General features: G+C 46.3%; 1 protein-coding gene across 2 annotated transcripts in view; it reads left to right on the top strand.

Annotated features, from left to right (window-relative positions):
• Nucleotides 1–16,263, top strand: part of Ccbe1 (collagen and calcium binding EGF domains 1) — a 231,413-nt gene that overhangs the window by 199,274 nt on the left and 15,876 nt on the right. For both annotated transcript variants that reach the window (XM_050157910.1, XM_050157909.1), the window contains exons 5-7: nt 1,838–1,990; nt 8,346–8,449; nt 14,244–14,364. In XM_050157910.1, the coding sequence (XP_050013867.1) occupies nt 1,838–1,990; nt 8,346–8,449; nt 14,244–14,364 (378 nt within the window). The remainder of the gene's footprint in view (nt 1–1,837; nt 1,991–8,345; nt 8,450–14,243; nt 14,365–16,263) is intronic.

Here is a 16,263-nt window from a genome sequence, read left to right on the forward strand (position 1 = left end):
GGGGGAGAAACAGTTTAAAGAAAGCTGAGACCAACTGCCTGGACTACAATTAAGCAAACAGCCTATGCACCCTCAGTGGCTACCAGCCTGTTTCTTTGTTTCTATTGGCCATGGGTTTCCTATCATGCCATTCGAAGAAGACACATTGTCTCAAGAGATTGTCTATTTCAAAGTGTGATCATTCTGTGACTAACCTGGGGTCTTGGCCTCATCTCCAAGGCAAATAAGACATCTCTGAGTGGTAGACCCAGGAATGTAACTTTTCACAAACATCACTAAGTGATTGACAGGTTTAGCGAAGTTCAAGAATCAGAAGATGAACTGAGATGGTCATAGACTCAAGTGGGAATTATTTAGATGCCTTGATAAACAGTCATTCCCCTCTGCCCACCAGGGCTCTGGGAGAAACTTTGGGGCAAAGGTCTAGCCATAGGCCTGCTACAGCCTCCCAACAGTATCTGGAAACAGTACCGCACACTAGCAAAGGATGGGGCCAACACAATTAAGTGAATAGAGCAGGAGCCCATGACATCACCTACACAGAGCAGGGATGTTACAAATGGCTCAGGGCCACACATGGAGGCCAATATTTCAGTGTCCCATAGCCACTTCAGCCTTCTGTTTTCTTTTGGTGACCAGAGGAGGCTGGGTACAACAAAAGGCGCCCCTAAAGTACAACGGCTTCATACTTAGCATTAGGACAGGGACGCCTCTAAGTAGGCTTCAGTTGGGACCCTCAGCCTCTAGACAACAGTGTGCTGCCAGGGGAACACCTGCATCGCCATTCTCTCCCTGGCACCAGCAGCTCCTGTCAGAGATAGACCTTTGGCAGCTTGCCCAGGGAGCAGTTGGAAAGCTGTCGATCTCCTGGATTCCAGAGCTGGGCTCTGCCTGCCACATGTGTCGAGTCTGAGGTGGTGTCCTTTTTTCTATCTGCTACTCCAGATGTCTTTGTGCTGTGAACAGGAAATGGAATATAGCCTTCCCCTTTTTCCCCGTGGCGAGAGACAGTTCTGTTTCCACTCCATGCCACAGGGAACTGAATCAGCGCTGTCCACAGTCCATGCTGACTCGCTTGTGGTCCCGTGTTTGATAATCTCATGGCTCATTTCCACAGCTCACCCGGGGGTCAGCGTGGGTCTGTGTGGAACAGGGACTGCCTGGGGAAACCTATCTCCCTGAGGCCCATCCTACTATTTACTTTTGTTAGAAGTAGCGTTTTCCAGTTACTGCCAATGTCTCTTAACTGGGAAGAGACCTTTCCGAAGTGACCTTTGGGTCACCATCGTGCTGTTTGAAGCCTCCCATTAGAAAGGGGGATGAAACCTCAGCCCTCCAAGCTACCTGCAGAAGTCAGCTGTGTTGCTGGTCATCCTGTTTTCTCTTCCATGGAGCCCTGGTGATGGAGGAGGGAAATGATATAAAAATTAGCCAATAAGAGGCTAGAACTAATGGGCCAAGCAGTGTTTAAAAAAAATACAGTTTCCGTGTAATTATTTCGGGTAAAGCTAGCCGTGCGGAGCTGGGTGAGAACGCAGCCCACTGCAGCTCCATCAACACCCTGGGGAGTGCTTAGGACTGGCCTCATTTGTCATGCCCTACCACCCGTGAGTGAGCCTCTGTGGCACCCACCCGCATGACAGACACCACCTCTCTAGGTCTCTAATGGTGGGCACATGGCCCAAAGTTATGGTTTCATGTACGACCTGTGTTCCTGGCGCTTCACTTTATTCCACACTTCTCTGGTTCAGGTCTAGACGTTTCTCTCACTCAGGTCAACAGAGGGGGCAGCTGTGTTACTGTGTTGACATTGTTCTATGTATTTGATTCAAACCAGATATTGACGAATGTGCCAGCAGCAACACTACTCTGTGCGCGCACATCTGTATCAACACCATGGGCAGCTACCACTGTGAGTGCCGGGAGGGCTACGTCCTTGAGGACGATGGGAAGACCTGCACCAGGGGAGACAAATACCCCAACGACACTGGTGAGCAAGAGAAGCATGGTACCCTTGATTGTGTGCGCCTTTCTATTAGATCTTAAGAATTACATAGACATAGCAATGAAAGTGTCTCTTATGTTTATATGATTTTATATTCTATAGATGTAGCTTATACATATAATGCATATTGCATATTTATATGTAAAATGGTATCCCATGCTATATCATATGGTATGTATGCATGATAGATAATACACACATAATATATAAAACATGATTAGGTATAATCTACAGTCTATATTATGCAATTATACTATATATATAGTTTGTGTTACTTTTAGTATAATGTTATTTATCCCATTTTATATATTTAGATGTAGTATGGATTATAAATGCATAACATGGAAATTATAGGCACCTGGGAGCCCAACCACTCCTCTGGTGACTCTGTGCAGGAGGGGACACTTACAAGTGGCACCTAGGTGAGAACCAAAGATCAAAGTCATTCGAAGGCGAGCTGGCAGGAGCCGGGTCTGTAGTGAGTGTGGCATCCTGACTGATACTGGGGCAGGGGAATCAGTAGCACTGGCTGTATGTTTCCAGGATCCCAGAATGAACAGGGAAGAGGCCAGACATGGTATTCTCTCAAAGAAAGTATGTTGAAATGTGTGTTTGAATAATTGCCACTTACGGTCACAGTCTATTTCAACACAACCCAAAATGCAGTCCGTGTCGTGTGCCCATCTGTGAACTCGCTGCTTGGTTCGGGATCAGATAAAGACAGAAATTGGAGTGCGAGCGAATTTTTAACACCAGTTTTGACAGAGGACATTTATTTAAATTCCAAATTTCACATATAATCTTTTAAGCAACTCATTTTGTATGAGCCCACAGTCAGTTACCCAATTCCTACCATCTGGAGCTTCAGCGTGGAGCTGGGAAGCTGCCGGACATGAACACAGCAGCCAGATTCAGCCAAGATGAGACTGGTCACCAGAGTGTGGGATCAGCCTGCATGCTGGGGTAGTTCCTCTGAAGGAAAAAAAAGAAAGAATAAAGTAAAAAAGAGGAAGAAGGGGAAAGAGAAAAAAGAAAAGAGCTCCTAGATTGGTAGGCAAATGCTTATAACATTCACGTGTGAAGGGCCTCTGATCTCTCTGCCAAGTGCCAAGCTAGTCAATAAAATCTAGAATTTTAGCCTGTGGGGACCAATGTCCAGCTGGAATGAACTTTGAGGCAAAATAGTCTTCCCTACCAGTGTTGGCCAAACAAGTTCCCTAGAGAGAAAATCTTGAGCCGTTTAGAGGCCCAGAGGCCGAATTTGTACCAACAGGAGCATGCACACTGCACGTGCTGGAGCAATCACGTGAACTCAGTTAAGAGAGGTTAGGGGGCCTGAGCCATGCCCGGGAAGGGAGGAGAATCCTAGGGCATTAAATCACGTGTATCCAGATGAGCTGGGAGTCAAGAAAACCAGAAACATCTGGGCACTCACGTGATGAAGCCTAAGCTTCAAAAGGGGCTGGGAGGCAGCAAACAGCTGGCCACCAGCTGCCTCGCGAGAAACAACTACAAAGGCAGATTCTGAAGAGCAGCTAGGTTGAGTCATGGAGAAACCTCCATGTGCAAAAAGTCAATGCAAAATAGCGACTTGGAGCCAGCTCAGGACAGGGCATTTACAGACCCCGTGTATGTAGAGGGGGCTGAGCGTGGGGCACCTTTGAGACTCTGAAGCATACGGAGCCTACCCATCCAGAGGGCGCTACAGATCAAAGGGTGGCAATCTTTGGGGTACAAAGTTTAATTAGGAAAATAATTTACAGACCATTTTTTTAATTCAAAATTAAAATCACTGCTGTCTGCCCCATAGGCAGGGAGATACGGCATATCTCTATTGAAATGAAGGCGCTCATTGACAGCGGGTGCCACCTTTTAGCCATCAATCCATCCACACGTGGGGACTGTGTGGGGATGTCACAAGGACGCTGCTTTCTAAGTTGTCATTGTAGACTTGGATTCCCAGCTGCCCGTACACAGTTGGCTGTGGGTTGCCTGAATTGATAAGAGACAAATATTTTTTTATGCGGACAGGAGGGAGCCTGGAGAATCCCTAATATATAGAGCAAATCCATCAGAACAGCAAATGTATTGCTGAGTGTCAGGGCAGAAATTCATGCCTTTAGGGAGGGTATTCAGATACCCATAACACCGAGCTGACCACTCCCACAAGAAGTCTCTGCCTGTCAGGGCAGAAGGATCTTCAGGAGAGATGGCTCAGTGGGTAAAGAGTGTGTTGTACAAGCACTAGGATCCACATAAAAGCAAGACGCAGCAGCCCACGTCTCTAACCTCAGAGCTAGGGGCCTTGGAGACAAGCAGATCCTGGGGGCACATCAACCAAGCAGTCTAAGCAAAATAACAAGATCAAACTTGAAGTTCATGAGAGACTTTGTCTCAAAAAAATAAGGCTGAAGGCCTGGAGAGGTAACTCAGCAAATATGGGCTGGTTTTAGGGCCCAGCATCCACATCAGGGCTCTTAGAACGATGTGTAACTCCAGTTCTAGGTGATCTAGTGCCCTCTTCTGCTCCTCCGGCACCTGCATGCACCTGGTGCACACATATATACACCATCGCACACATAAATGTCTGGATTTTTAAGTAATAATAAGTTGGAGAATACTAGAGGAAGACACCAAATGCACATTCACACCACATAAACACACACATGTGCAATATACCAATTCGTAAAACGGGTATTACTATTTTAGTTTCTGTTTATCGTATGTGTATGTGTGTTTTGCCCGCATGTATGTCTGTGCACCACATGTCTGTGCACACAGAACCCAAGGAGGCCAGGACAGGGTATTGGATATCCTGGGACTGGAGTTAAATATGGTTATGAGCTGCCATCTAGGTGCTGGGAATCGAACACCATTCCTCTGAATAGTGAGTGGCCAGGGTCCTTAACAAATGAGCCATCTTTCTAGCCCCCAAATAACTATTTTAAGATCTCGTAGGATGATGTCCTAAAAATCACAGATTGGAAACTACCTTATGTCACAAATCTGAGTTCTAGAGCTAAACTTGGTGGGACATCTGGTCAATTCTCAGACAAAGGTGTTACTAACCGATAGCGGCTGAAGAGCAGAGGGTGGAGACGGAGATTCACTGTGCAGGGCCTGGCACAGCACAGGTGGAAACAGGGCAGGCCTCTTTCAATGTGCCATATTCAGGAATTCCTGGTTCCTCTAACAGTGGCCAAATGGGAAATGCCCTTGTCTTTTGCTGGAAAAAACCATCTGCTGATTTTACCATTGAGTCTTACTGAGACACAAAGCGTAGAACAGTTGAATCGCGTTGTAGGTTTTCTCCCATTTCCTCCTGCCTCTTCTTCCACCACCCTCCGCACACGGCAATTCCACCTGCTTTGGAAGAAATAAGACACGTTAATAAAACACCACCATCAGCTCTTTCACATCCCCCAGAGTGTGATCCTTACAATATCATTTCCAAATACTCCTAATTGTCAATTTACAGTCTCCACTGCACTAAGCACCATAGAGATTTTTGGTCTGGTTTTATATTTGACAAAGGAGCATGATTATACTGGTGGTCAGGGAGATCTGGGGTAGAAATTGAGAGGAATCATTCATACAGATTTGAGAGAGGACCAGGTCTTTGTGCACCCAGAAGTTCCCTGTCCTAATTCAATTGCTTGACCCCTGAGCCACCACTGCCTCAGGTACTTTTTGTCTCTCATGACTCTGGGGACAGAGAGAAGAAAGGGGGAAGGAAAGGGCCCATGAAGACAACCATGATGCCGCAGGAAGTTTCTCACCTAGGACATCAGAGCAGGTGACCCAAGCAAGCTAGATTAGTGCTCACTGACAGTGTGCTTTGAGACTGGTCTCTGGGGGCACTGCTGATCTCCAGCTCCGAGGTCCCTTTGCTCTTGGAAAACGTTTCAAAATATGCTGGGATAAAATATAACAATGCAAGTGTTCCCTGCATTTTTATCTCCTTGTCCTCTATCTGTGCAAGAACTCGGACTTGAAAACATGCCCAGCTTTAACACCTTCCGTGTAGGGAAGGTTCTTTTCAGTATTTCAAGGTTGAGTGGTTTCACATCCGAACAAGCAGCTCAGTTGTAAGCCATGCTCATGGCAAAACGAGCCTTCTGGATATGAGGCAGCTAAGCATTTCCAGCTGCTTTGGACAAATTGGGCAGCCCAGTATTTCACCGTCTTATTTTGTTTTATAGTGAAGATAATGATTATTGAGTATAAACACGTGATCTAAAAAGCACCTCTCCCTGTCTGGTATGTTCTGAGTTTGGGGGGAATTTTTTAGGGTAATATATTTCTTAGGCTTTTCATTCTCCAACAGCTACAATGTTAGAGTCAGACAAACTTAAAATAGAAGTCCAGGGTCGGTGAGCTGCTTGTCATACAAACCTGATGGCCTGAGTTTGATCCCAGAACCTGTTTTAAAGGTAAAAGGAGAGAACCAACTCCACAAAGCTTTCTGCAAGTCTCCATGAAGTCAAATGTATTCTCCACATGCATGCGTGCCTTGATACGTACACGTAACATAGTATAATGAACTTTAAAACTAAAATGATGATGATGGTGATGATGATATTGATAGGAAGTCTAGCAGATGTGTCCCCAGGACAGCCTCTGACAGTTTGAAAGAATGTCCCCTGGCTGAGTGATACAAGCCATCTGACAAATTAATGTTTAGTCATTTTGATTTTTATCTTTGAAAACCCAGAGCCGGAGCCAGCAAAGACACAAGGGAGTCTGCGTACCGCAAGGGGCAGACAATGAAGGAAATGTTGGCTCCATCGTGATTAGCTTAACTGGCCTTTATTTTTCAACTTGTGTTTATTTTCTGATAAAGTTACCGTGACCCCAAGTGTCACTCAATACAGTTCAAAGACTCAGAAAGGGCCAGGTGTTTCAAATAACTTTCAAACTCTGATAATAATAGATTAGGCATTTCTTAACGAGGGTAATGTTAACACATACTGACACTGCCCCTTACTGCCACCCCCAGGTGGGCGGGCGGAGTTTTCAAAGTCCTGCTCCGCCCTCCCCCCCCCCCCATGGGGGGATTGTGATGTGCTGGGACTGGATTCACTATACAGCATAGTCAAGTTTTTAAACCAAAATCCTTTAATTCACTTGGGGCACTTCCCATGTGAAGCACATTCTTGGGTTCTTCTAAGTTTATTTGTTACCCTAATTTCTAAGCCGTTACATTTCTAGCGTTCAACATGTTTAACTGGACTCTCATAAAAATTAGAGCTCCATGCCCCCGTGTGGCTTCTTTGTAGTACTGCATCCTGAAAATCTGGAAAGTCAGCAACATAAAGCTAGGGGCGAATTTAGGAAGACAGTAAGTTTAGTGGAGTGTCTTCCCTGGACCTGCCAGACCACATCTGGGTGTTCTCAGCAGAGACTCTAATAACAGCCTCCCTTTGTGCCTACCCCATACCCCAAAGGGCCAATTGGGCCCTATAATTGTGTGGCCTGCAAGCCGTATTCTGCGTAATCAAGTTACCACCCCCTTCTAGGGCTTACTTTATCTGTAAGAGGGCAATAAAGATGTGTCCGCTCTAACATTCCGTAATCCATATAACATGAGTCCAGAACCGAGTGGCGAGGTAGGATTACCCTGTCATGCAGACATGCATTTGTACCAACACTTGGAAAATCCAGCTGGGGATGTGCAAATGGGGGTGCAGAGATCTGCTTTTCACTTCTACAGGTGTGCCATCAGCAGGGGGCTTGGTCTTACACCAAGGTCAGATGTCAATGGTGAAGCAGAAGTGTTGTTTTGATCCCCCATTCATAAAACCTCCTTCCCACACTGAGCAGCTCCCTAGGTGAAGAGGGGTGGATGGAATGGAGTAATGATCAATGTGAATTATCAACGTGACACCCTGTGGGTCATCTGAGAAGACTCTCAATGAGCAATTGTCTGAATTGAATCTATGGGCACATGGGGTGGGCGTGCCTTAGTTATGGTGATCGTTAGTTGAAGACCCCACCTAAAAGTGTGGAGCATCATTCTGGGCTGTATAGAAGGGAGCTGGGTGTAAAATCATGCGCTCGCGTCCCTCTGCTCTCGATTGGCCTGGACTACCTGCTTCCGTTTCCTGCCACCGTGATTACCCCAAAGGCTATGACCAGGAATTGGGACCTAAATAAGTCCCTTCCCCTTTCCCTTGACCCTGGGTCATTCTGGGATAATCCAGAGAACACCCACCCCTTATACAATTTCCATGGTCAGCCTCTCCATCCCGCATGCCCAAGAAGAGCCTTTCTGGTGCCATCGCTCCAGGAATGTGCACTGCCAGTCTCCCAGCTGAAGCTGAGCTTTGTCTCTCCCCAGGGCACGAGGAGAAGGCCGAGAATGAGGTGAAAGCTGGGACGTGCTGTGCCACGTGCAAGGAGTTCTCCCAGATGAAGCAGACGGTGCTGCAGCTGAAACAGAAGGTACTGGAAGCACAATGGGCGGGTGTGTATGTGTGTGTGTGTGTGTGTGTGTGTGTGTGTGTGTGTGTGTAAGGGAGGGTGAAGGGCCTGTAGGGCAGATGGTGGGTGAGTGAGAAAATAGATCTTTCTGGTTGGCCACTCATTGCAGTTGGTGTAAACCGGATGTGAATTCTGGGTGTTTTCCCCACTCCAGAGCTGACCACCTAAACAGCAATGGAACCCAAGGCAAAGACCTGAGAAAGGAGGTTACTATAGCAGGCCTGGCGATAGGTACATGCAAAGTTGTTGTAAGAGTCATACAAATACTGCCGAGACTTCAAAGACCCATGGCCCTGGGCAGACCTAGACAACAAACAGTATTTTATCCGTGTTATTCATTGAAAACATTCTCTTCAATGTCCTCTCTCTTCTGTAAACTGATGTCTTCCTGTGGCGCCTTCATTTTCTCATGTAAATGTTAGGGTCCAGGGGAAGACGTGCATCTGGGAAAGCAGTCCTCTGAGTGCATCATGTCACCATGCGTGAGGACCAATTCCCTTCCTGCAAGAATCTGCCCAGTGAGACGGATCGCAGGGCGCAGTCCTCGGTTCGTGTTTATTACACCTGAGGTCAGCGCACTCTGAAACGGTTCTTCAGCTCCCCAAACATAAACTTGCTGCTTTGTTTGTTTAATCACTTCCACTCAAGGCCCTCCGGAGATCAAAGTGCTGTGTATAATCTGTTTAGCTCTGGCAGTCGGTTATTCTAAAGGGTAAAAGGGTAACATAAGACACTATCTCTTCCATGGCCAGGAAAGTGGCAGCCGCCCTAATGAGAAGCCCAGCTACCAGCTAAACCAATTGAAACAACAGGCCCAGACGGGGAGCAGTGTTTCCGACCTCTGAAGCATGGGCTGGTGAGGTCATGATCGACTTTAGCAGAGGCTCATACATACTTGCATAATCAAGAGTAAATCATGGACCTAATCATAAATAGCTTGTGCTATCATAGACAGGCAGGAAAATTTTGTCTGGGAGCCAGGATAAACAAAGAGAAAGGAGGAAATATTTCCCATACAGCTATCCCCAGGTGACACTTGAATTGATGTTAGCATCTTTAGAGGAAACCCAGGTTTGTAGAAGCATTAAGCCTGCTTTTCATAAGCTAGAAGCATCGGGCTTTGGAGAGGTAGTTAATTATGGTCTCAAAGCACAAAGCTGCCCTCACTTGCCTTCCCTGGAAATAACCTATGACCTTACATAAATTCTCTCCAGCTGGACTGCTTTGAAGGCACTCAGTATTGTGAGTCGTTAGCAAACTAGTTGCTGTGTTTGGCCTCTCTCTCTCTCTCTCTCTCTCTCTCTCTCTCTCTCTCTCTGTGGTTTTTCAAGACAAAGTTTTCTCTGTATCTCTCTTTCTCTTTGTGGTTTTTCAAGACAAGGTTTCTCTATAGCTTTGGAGCTTGTCCTAGAGCTCGCTCTGTAGACCAGGCTAGCCTCAAACTCACAGAGATCCACCTGCCTCTGTCTCCTGAGTGCTGGGGTCACAGGCATGTGTCCCCATACCCAGCTGAAGGTGAATTCTCTTTAGAAGGTACCTCCTGGAATGCATGGCTTCCTGCCATATGTGGAGCAGTTTTATATACAAAAATCTCACTTAACTGTCACCATAGCCTTGCAAGAAACATGCTAACATTCCCAGAGATGCATGCATGCTCAAGAGGTCAGGCTTGAAATCCAGGCCTTCTCCCGAAGCCTGGTGTAGATAGATCATTTGCTTTTAACATCCGCTTGCCATTGCTGACGTCATCTGTTCTTTTCGTAGAACACAAGGCATTTATTTGCCCGGATAAACATTGTCTAAGAAGTAGGAATATGGAAGGGGGGCTGGAGAGCAGCCCGCCCCATAGGATGAGGTAGTGCACACACGTGTTCAACTACACTATGACTATACAGTAGCCAGAATTCTAGCCACAGAAAATGCTCCAGGTCAAATCCCTTGGCTCTTCAGGAATCAATTGGAAAAGAAAGCCACATAGAACGGCAGCATGCAGAATCCAAGGAGCCTACAAGACCTGCCACTTTTTAACTAGCAAGGTTAACCACAGTGTTCGGGGAAGGACTGCTGGGCGGTAAATTGTTGGTTTAATGCAGGATATAATGTACAAGTCAGGACAGTGGCTATTTTTGAAGGAAGGAAGGAAGGAAGGAAGGAAGGAAGGAAGGAAGGAAGGAAGGAGAGTGGCGAGGGGCACTTAGGGAGATCTGGGGTGACCGGAAGGTCTACATGTTGGCTTGAGTGTCCACCGAGTGTGTGTGGTTTAGTCATTTTCTAAGCTGCATCTGTTAGTTCTACGAAACTTCCTGTTTGGGGCTTGTACTGTCCATTCAGCCCTCAGTGCCTCTTCCCCTTCATTCCCCTTCATTTTTATAAGTTAAAAAAGAAATGTGATCTGTTGAGAAGGGAGCCTGAGGACCACAAAGTACCTGTCCTTCAGGCTTTGGTTGAGCATTGAGGAGAAGCAGCCAGTTTCTTCTGAAATTCACTCGTATGTCTAAACAGACTTCTGGGAGAGAGATAGCTAGAGAGGACCAGGGAAAAAGACCCCAGAGAGAGAGGCATAGCTCGTCAGTGAGCCTGCACAGCAGTTCGGGACCCACAAGCATGCTCAGCCTCTGAAAGTCACTGTATAGGGAGCGGGGGATCACGGCCCTCTTATGCCAGAGATGCTTAGTTAACCGACAATGAGCAATCGAGATAATGTTACAGGTATTTGCTGAGCACTCACTGTGCCATATAGTGGCCTGAGCAACAAGGAAAGACAGTGTGGAATAAAGTCCTGCCTCAAGCAAGTTGACAGTTTACAAAGAAACCAAGCCAACAGTGTGACTTAACAGTGATCAAATGGAGTGAGGAGGTAGCCAAGCTTGAGAACTCAGAGGTCAGTGAGCAGGCTTTCCTACCAAGTACATGTGCAGGTTCTGAACTGACTTCCCCCAGCTAAATCGCATGCACACATGCGTGCATGCGCACACACACATACATGTTATAATCTTTTTAAATATATGTACCACAGAATTTTATTGAGCCACAAAGAATAATCATGTCCTTTCCAGAAAGATAGATACACTGGAGATACACTGGAGATCAATATGTTTAATGAAATTAGCTAGATCCAGATAAAAAAATGCATGTTATCTTAGGTTAAGTTTCTATTGCTGTGATAAAGACCATGACTAAAAGCAGCTTGGGGTGAAAGGGATTTATTTGATTATTTGTATAACTCAATCAAAGTCTATCATCAAGGGAAGTCAGGGCAGGAACTAGAATGAGCCATGGAGGGACACTGCTTACCAGCTTGCTTGTTCACAATGGCTTAATCAAATTGCTTTCTTACCCAACCCAGGACCACCTGCCCAGTGGGCTGAGCCCTCCTACATCAATCATTAATGAAGAAAAAGCCCCACAGGCTTGTCTACACGGCACTCTTCTGGGGGCATTTTCTTAGCTGATCCTTCTTTCAAGATGACCAGAGTTGGTCAAGTTGTCAAAAAAACTAACCAAAACAAATGTTTTCTTACATTTGCAATTTAGATTGTACATATAGATATAGATAGATATGCATGCATGCATGTGTGTGCCAGCATATGCGACATGAAAGCAGAAGGCAGACTTAAAGAGATGGGGCTGGAGAGATGGCTCAGTGGTTAAGAGCATTGCCTGCTCTTCCAAAGGTTCTGAGTTCAATTCCCAGCAATCACATTGGTGGCTCACAACCATCTGTAATGAGGTCTGGTGCCCTCTTCTGGCCTGCAGACAGACAGAATATTGTATACATAATAAATAAATAAATAAATAAATAAATAAATAAATATATTTAAAAAAAAGATGAGAAGGGAGAAATAAGAGGCATATTGGGGTGAATTTAGTCCCAAGTACATGATAGACTTGAAAGAAATAACACCTGCTAAATTTGATGTCAAATTAATTACTGCCCATAAGAGATTGACAGCAGTGCCTGCTGCCTGGGGCAAGCTCTGTACCTACCAAGCACATGCTGAACATTAGCAGTGAGCATGCCATCTTCAGTGTCCTACCTGCTCATGCCAACAGCCCTCTCGGGTAGATGGTCTAATACCAAGCAAATCTGATCTGAGAGAACGGTAATTGGAAGTTCATTGCTTGACGCCCAGGAGAAGTACAGGCTCTGCTCAGATTGCTATATATAGCCTTGCTTCCGAACACTCACACCCCACAAGTCCCTTCCCTGATGTTTCTGGGAGAAGGTGTTTGGTCACACGCACTCCCTTTCCTTCCCACTTGTCTTAGGGGTATGGAAGCTACAGGCAGCAGGAACACTGGCATATCTTAGAACTTGAACAGTGAAGCTGGTCAAAAGGAAAAGCAACAGGAGCCGTGTTTAATCCCAACCGCGGTAGATTCCCCTCCCCAAGCCAGGTTGCAGGATTTGGAATATGAAGATGTGATCATCTAGAGAGACACTCCTCACTTTGTCGGTGTGGAGGTGAAAACGTGGAAGGCTAGAAGACTACTTGGGCCCAGAGGCAGGAGCAAGGGCAGGCACAGCCTTCCCACTGGGCAGTGACAGTGGCTGGACACTGGGCCCACGCATCCATTTTCCTGGGCAGCAGCCCTCATAGGCGAATGCTACCATCTTGTTTATAGATGATATCCAGGCCCTAGAGAATTCAGTGTCCTTTCCAAAGCCAGAGTCCCATACCAGGATTCACACCTCAGTGTCTCAACTGGTGCCTGATGGTACAATCAAAAGAGGCCTCAGGGGCCAGAGCTGACCCATTGACCCAGAAGGTGTATTGACTTTTCTTATTCCCTCATTATTTCCTATTCCACATACTCATCTCTAAGTTGTAGCTGTCTATGAGACATTGGAAGCATTTTATTGAACTCTAGAACACGGCAGTGTCCTCTTATGACCCTGAGCCTCATGGCTGATCCTCAGTTCGCACAAGGCTGCCTCTGCCCAACTCCTCTGTCCCTGAGGAAATTACCTTTGTAGCTGTTCAGTTTCCACCAAAGCTTTCACAGATTCACACATTACCTGACTTCAGGGACTGCCAATGCCGCTTGTCCATGCGGTCCACTGGCTTCCTCTAGAACAAGAAATCCCAGGCAGGAAGCAGGGTAGTAGCCTCCGCGCCCACAGTCTCAGAAGCTACACACTGCCACCACCGCCACACTCGTCATTAGAAACCGATAACCAATCCAACAATGAGAACAAGCCTCGCCTTTGGAAGGAGGAGTGTTGAAGAACTTGTGGTCAGGTTTTATGTTAACCACCAAGGTTTCTGCTGTCCATCTCTTCTGAAGGTTGGCCCTGAATATATGTGTGAACAGTCACCCACAGTCCTGTTCCTGGTTCCCAGGACTGAACATTCTCTAAGGAAAGGAGCCATGTATTGGTCACTATTGGATTCATAAAACAAAGCACAGATCCTGGCATATAATATATAATGAATATATGTTTAAGTTATAAAGCAGTTACTTGAATGGACAGAAAGCACAATGCCAGTATGTTTTATTAGCTGTGGTAACTGTTCTATAGATCTCAGCAACCTGAATGTTCCTGGCTTCAACCACTGAGGAAATACTTGCCAGGAGTTTGCCCTGGACAGCTCCTCAGCTGGAAAGGATCTCTCTGGCCCATCTTCACTCTGACTAGCTACAGTGGAGAGCAATAGTGACCCAGTCTTGCAGGCTCTGCAGACAGCTCTAACACAGACTTCCTCGTGGAGTAATGCCGGCGTTCTGACGCAGGTCTCCCTTGTCTTTATAGATTGCTCTGCTTCCCAACAACGCTGCGGAACTGGGCAAGTATGCCAATGGTGATAAGGTGCTGGCCTCAAACGCCTACCTTCCAGGACCTCCTGGCCTGCCTGGGGGGCAGGGCCCACCGGGTGAGTATGCACTAGAACATAGGCTGGGAGCTCACACTCAGTGAGGCTGCACCGTGCTCTCCAGCTTCCTCCCGTTCTCACAGGTGAAAGGTGACGTGCAGGGCAACACGCTGGTGTGATGAGAAGCCAGGAGGAAGTTGGGTCCTGTAGCTGGGGAGGGAAGGGTTAATTTTCTGAGATTGGATGGTCATTTTAAGAGGTGATCATGGTACCACACCTGGAATCCTAGTACTCAGGAGTCAGTGGAAGGAGGATCCTGAGCTTGAGTCTAGCCTGGCCTACATGGTGAGACCCTATGTCAAAACCAATTATTTTAAATTAATGAGAAGCACCATGAAGGCTATTATTTAAGTTCTCCCTAGGAAAACCTTAACATATAGAGTAATAGACTTATAAAATCGTACAGTTCTACTGAATCACAGCCAGAGGTTCACAATATGGCCCCATCGCCACTCTCCTCAGTTCTTTGGCTACCTCCTTTTCTTGCTTAAAGAAACTATATTCTTACTCCTATTATATTGTAAGTGGGATTTGTTGAGGCATGTATCATATATAATGAGGTAGGTTGAGTTTAGCTTTGCCAAGTGTAGACTTCCCTGTAACATACTCCACACCAACCTTACAATACAGGAAGTTTCCACCATCCACAAAGTTCCCTGGAGCCATGGACCACCAATGTTCCCCCTGTACCAGCTCTAGGTATCCACCAGCCGCCTTCCTTCCCCAAGACTTTCCCATTCAAGGGCTGCATTTCAGACGTCTCTCATGGCTTCTGTTCTGCATGGCCGTCTTCTTTCTATTAACATATGGTTTCAGAGATTCAGCCTTGCTTAATCAGAAGATTTATAGTGAGAACTTATTTCTTCAAGTTCTGAGGAATTTTACACTTTATCGTGAATCTCTCTAGTGTTAATAGGTGACTCTAAACCATGGCTGTCTTTTTTTTTTTTTTTTAACCATGGCTGTCTTATCCCTCGTTATCAACCCAGCAGTGTGCTGGTTCTGGCCTCTGATGTTCTAGCTGGGAAGATGTAGCACATATAATGACTGTAGAGGGAAGTGAGCCAGACTTGCATCTATAATCTTAGCACCAAGGAGGCTGAAGCAAGAGAGTGCTGTGGTCAGTATGGGCTGAAGAATGAGATCCTGTCTCAAAAAAAAAAAAAAAAAGAAAGAAAAGAAAAGAAAAAACAAGCAAAATCAAGAAAGGTATATACCTCCCTCCAGGTCAGGCCCCAGGGGAATAACGTAGTTTGAAGTCAGAGGTTGGCATTAGGGGATTGAACTGGTGAAGGAAGATCGGTAAACTATCAGAAAGGGAAGGAGCTGGCCAAGCTTTTGATCCAAAGATCAGTAGGAAGGCTCAGATTTCTTTCCCAATGATTCTGTGGTTTCTGTCTGCTTGTGTCTTAACCCCCCAGTTTCCCTAACTGACCTGAGGCTCAGCTCACACAGTAGAGCTGATCCAGGACTTTCTTTGGTTTATCCTGATGTTCACCTCATGACCTGAGTATCCTCCATGGCAGTTTTCTCACACCGGCATCCTCTTCTTCTAAGTAGGCAGTGGTTGCCTCCTATCACAGCGGCCCCAGCCCCAGCCCCAGCCCCAGCCCCTGTAAGCGGGTGCTCTTGCTTTACATCACCATGCTAGTCTATACATTGTTGAAATTAGGAGCGGCAGGGCTGCATCCCCGGCACCCGGCCGCCCGCATGGCTAGCTTATGCCCAGAAATAATTACACGGAAACTGTATTCTTTCAAACACTGCCTGGCCCGGATAGTTCCAGTTCCTTATGGCTAGCTCTTACATATTGTTCTAACCCATTTCTAATATTCTGTGTAGCCCATGAGCTGGCTTACCAGAGAGGATCTTAACCTGCGTCTGTCTGGAGCGGGAGAA

Source organism: Alexandromys fortis, unplaced genomic scaffold (assembly GCF_014885135.2).
Source record: "Alexandromys fortis isolate MF-2015 unplaced genomic scaffold, M_Fortis_MF-2015_v1.1 scaffold_94, whole genome shotgun sequence".
Classification (NCBI taxonomy): Eukaryota; Metazoa; Chordata; class Mammalia; order Rodentia; family Cricetidae; genus Alexandromys; species Alexandromys fortis.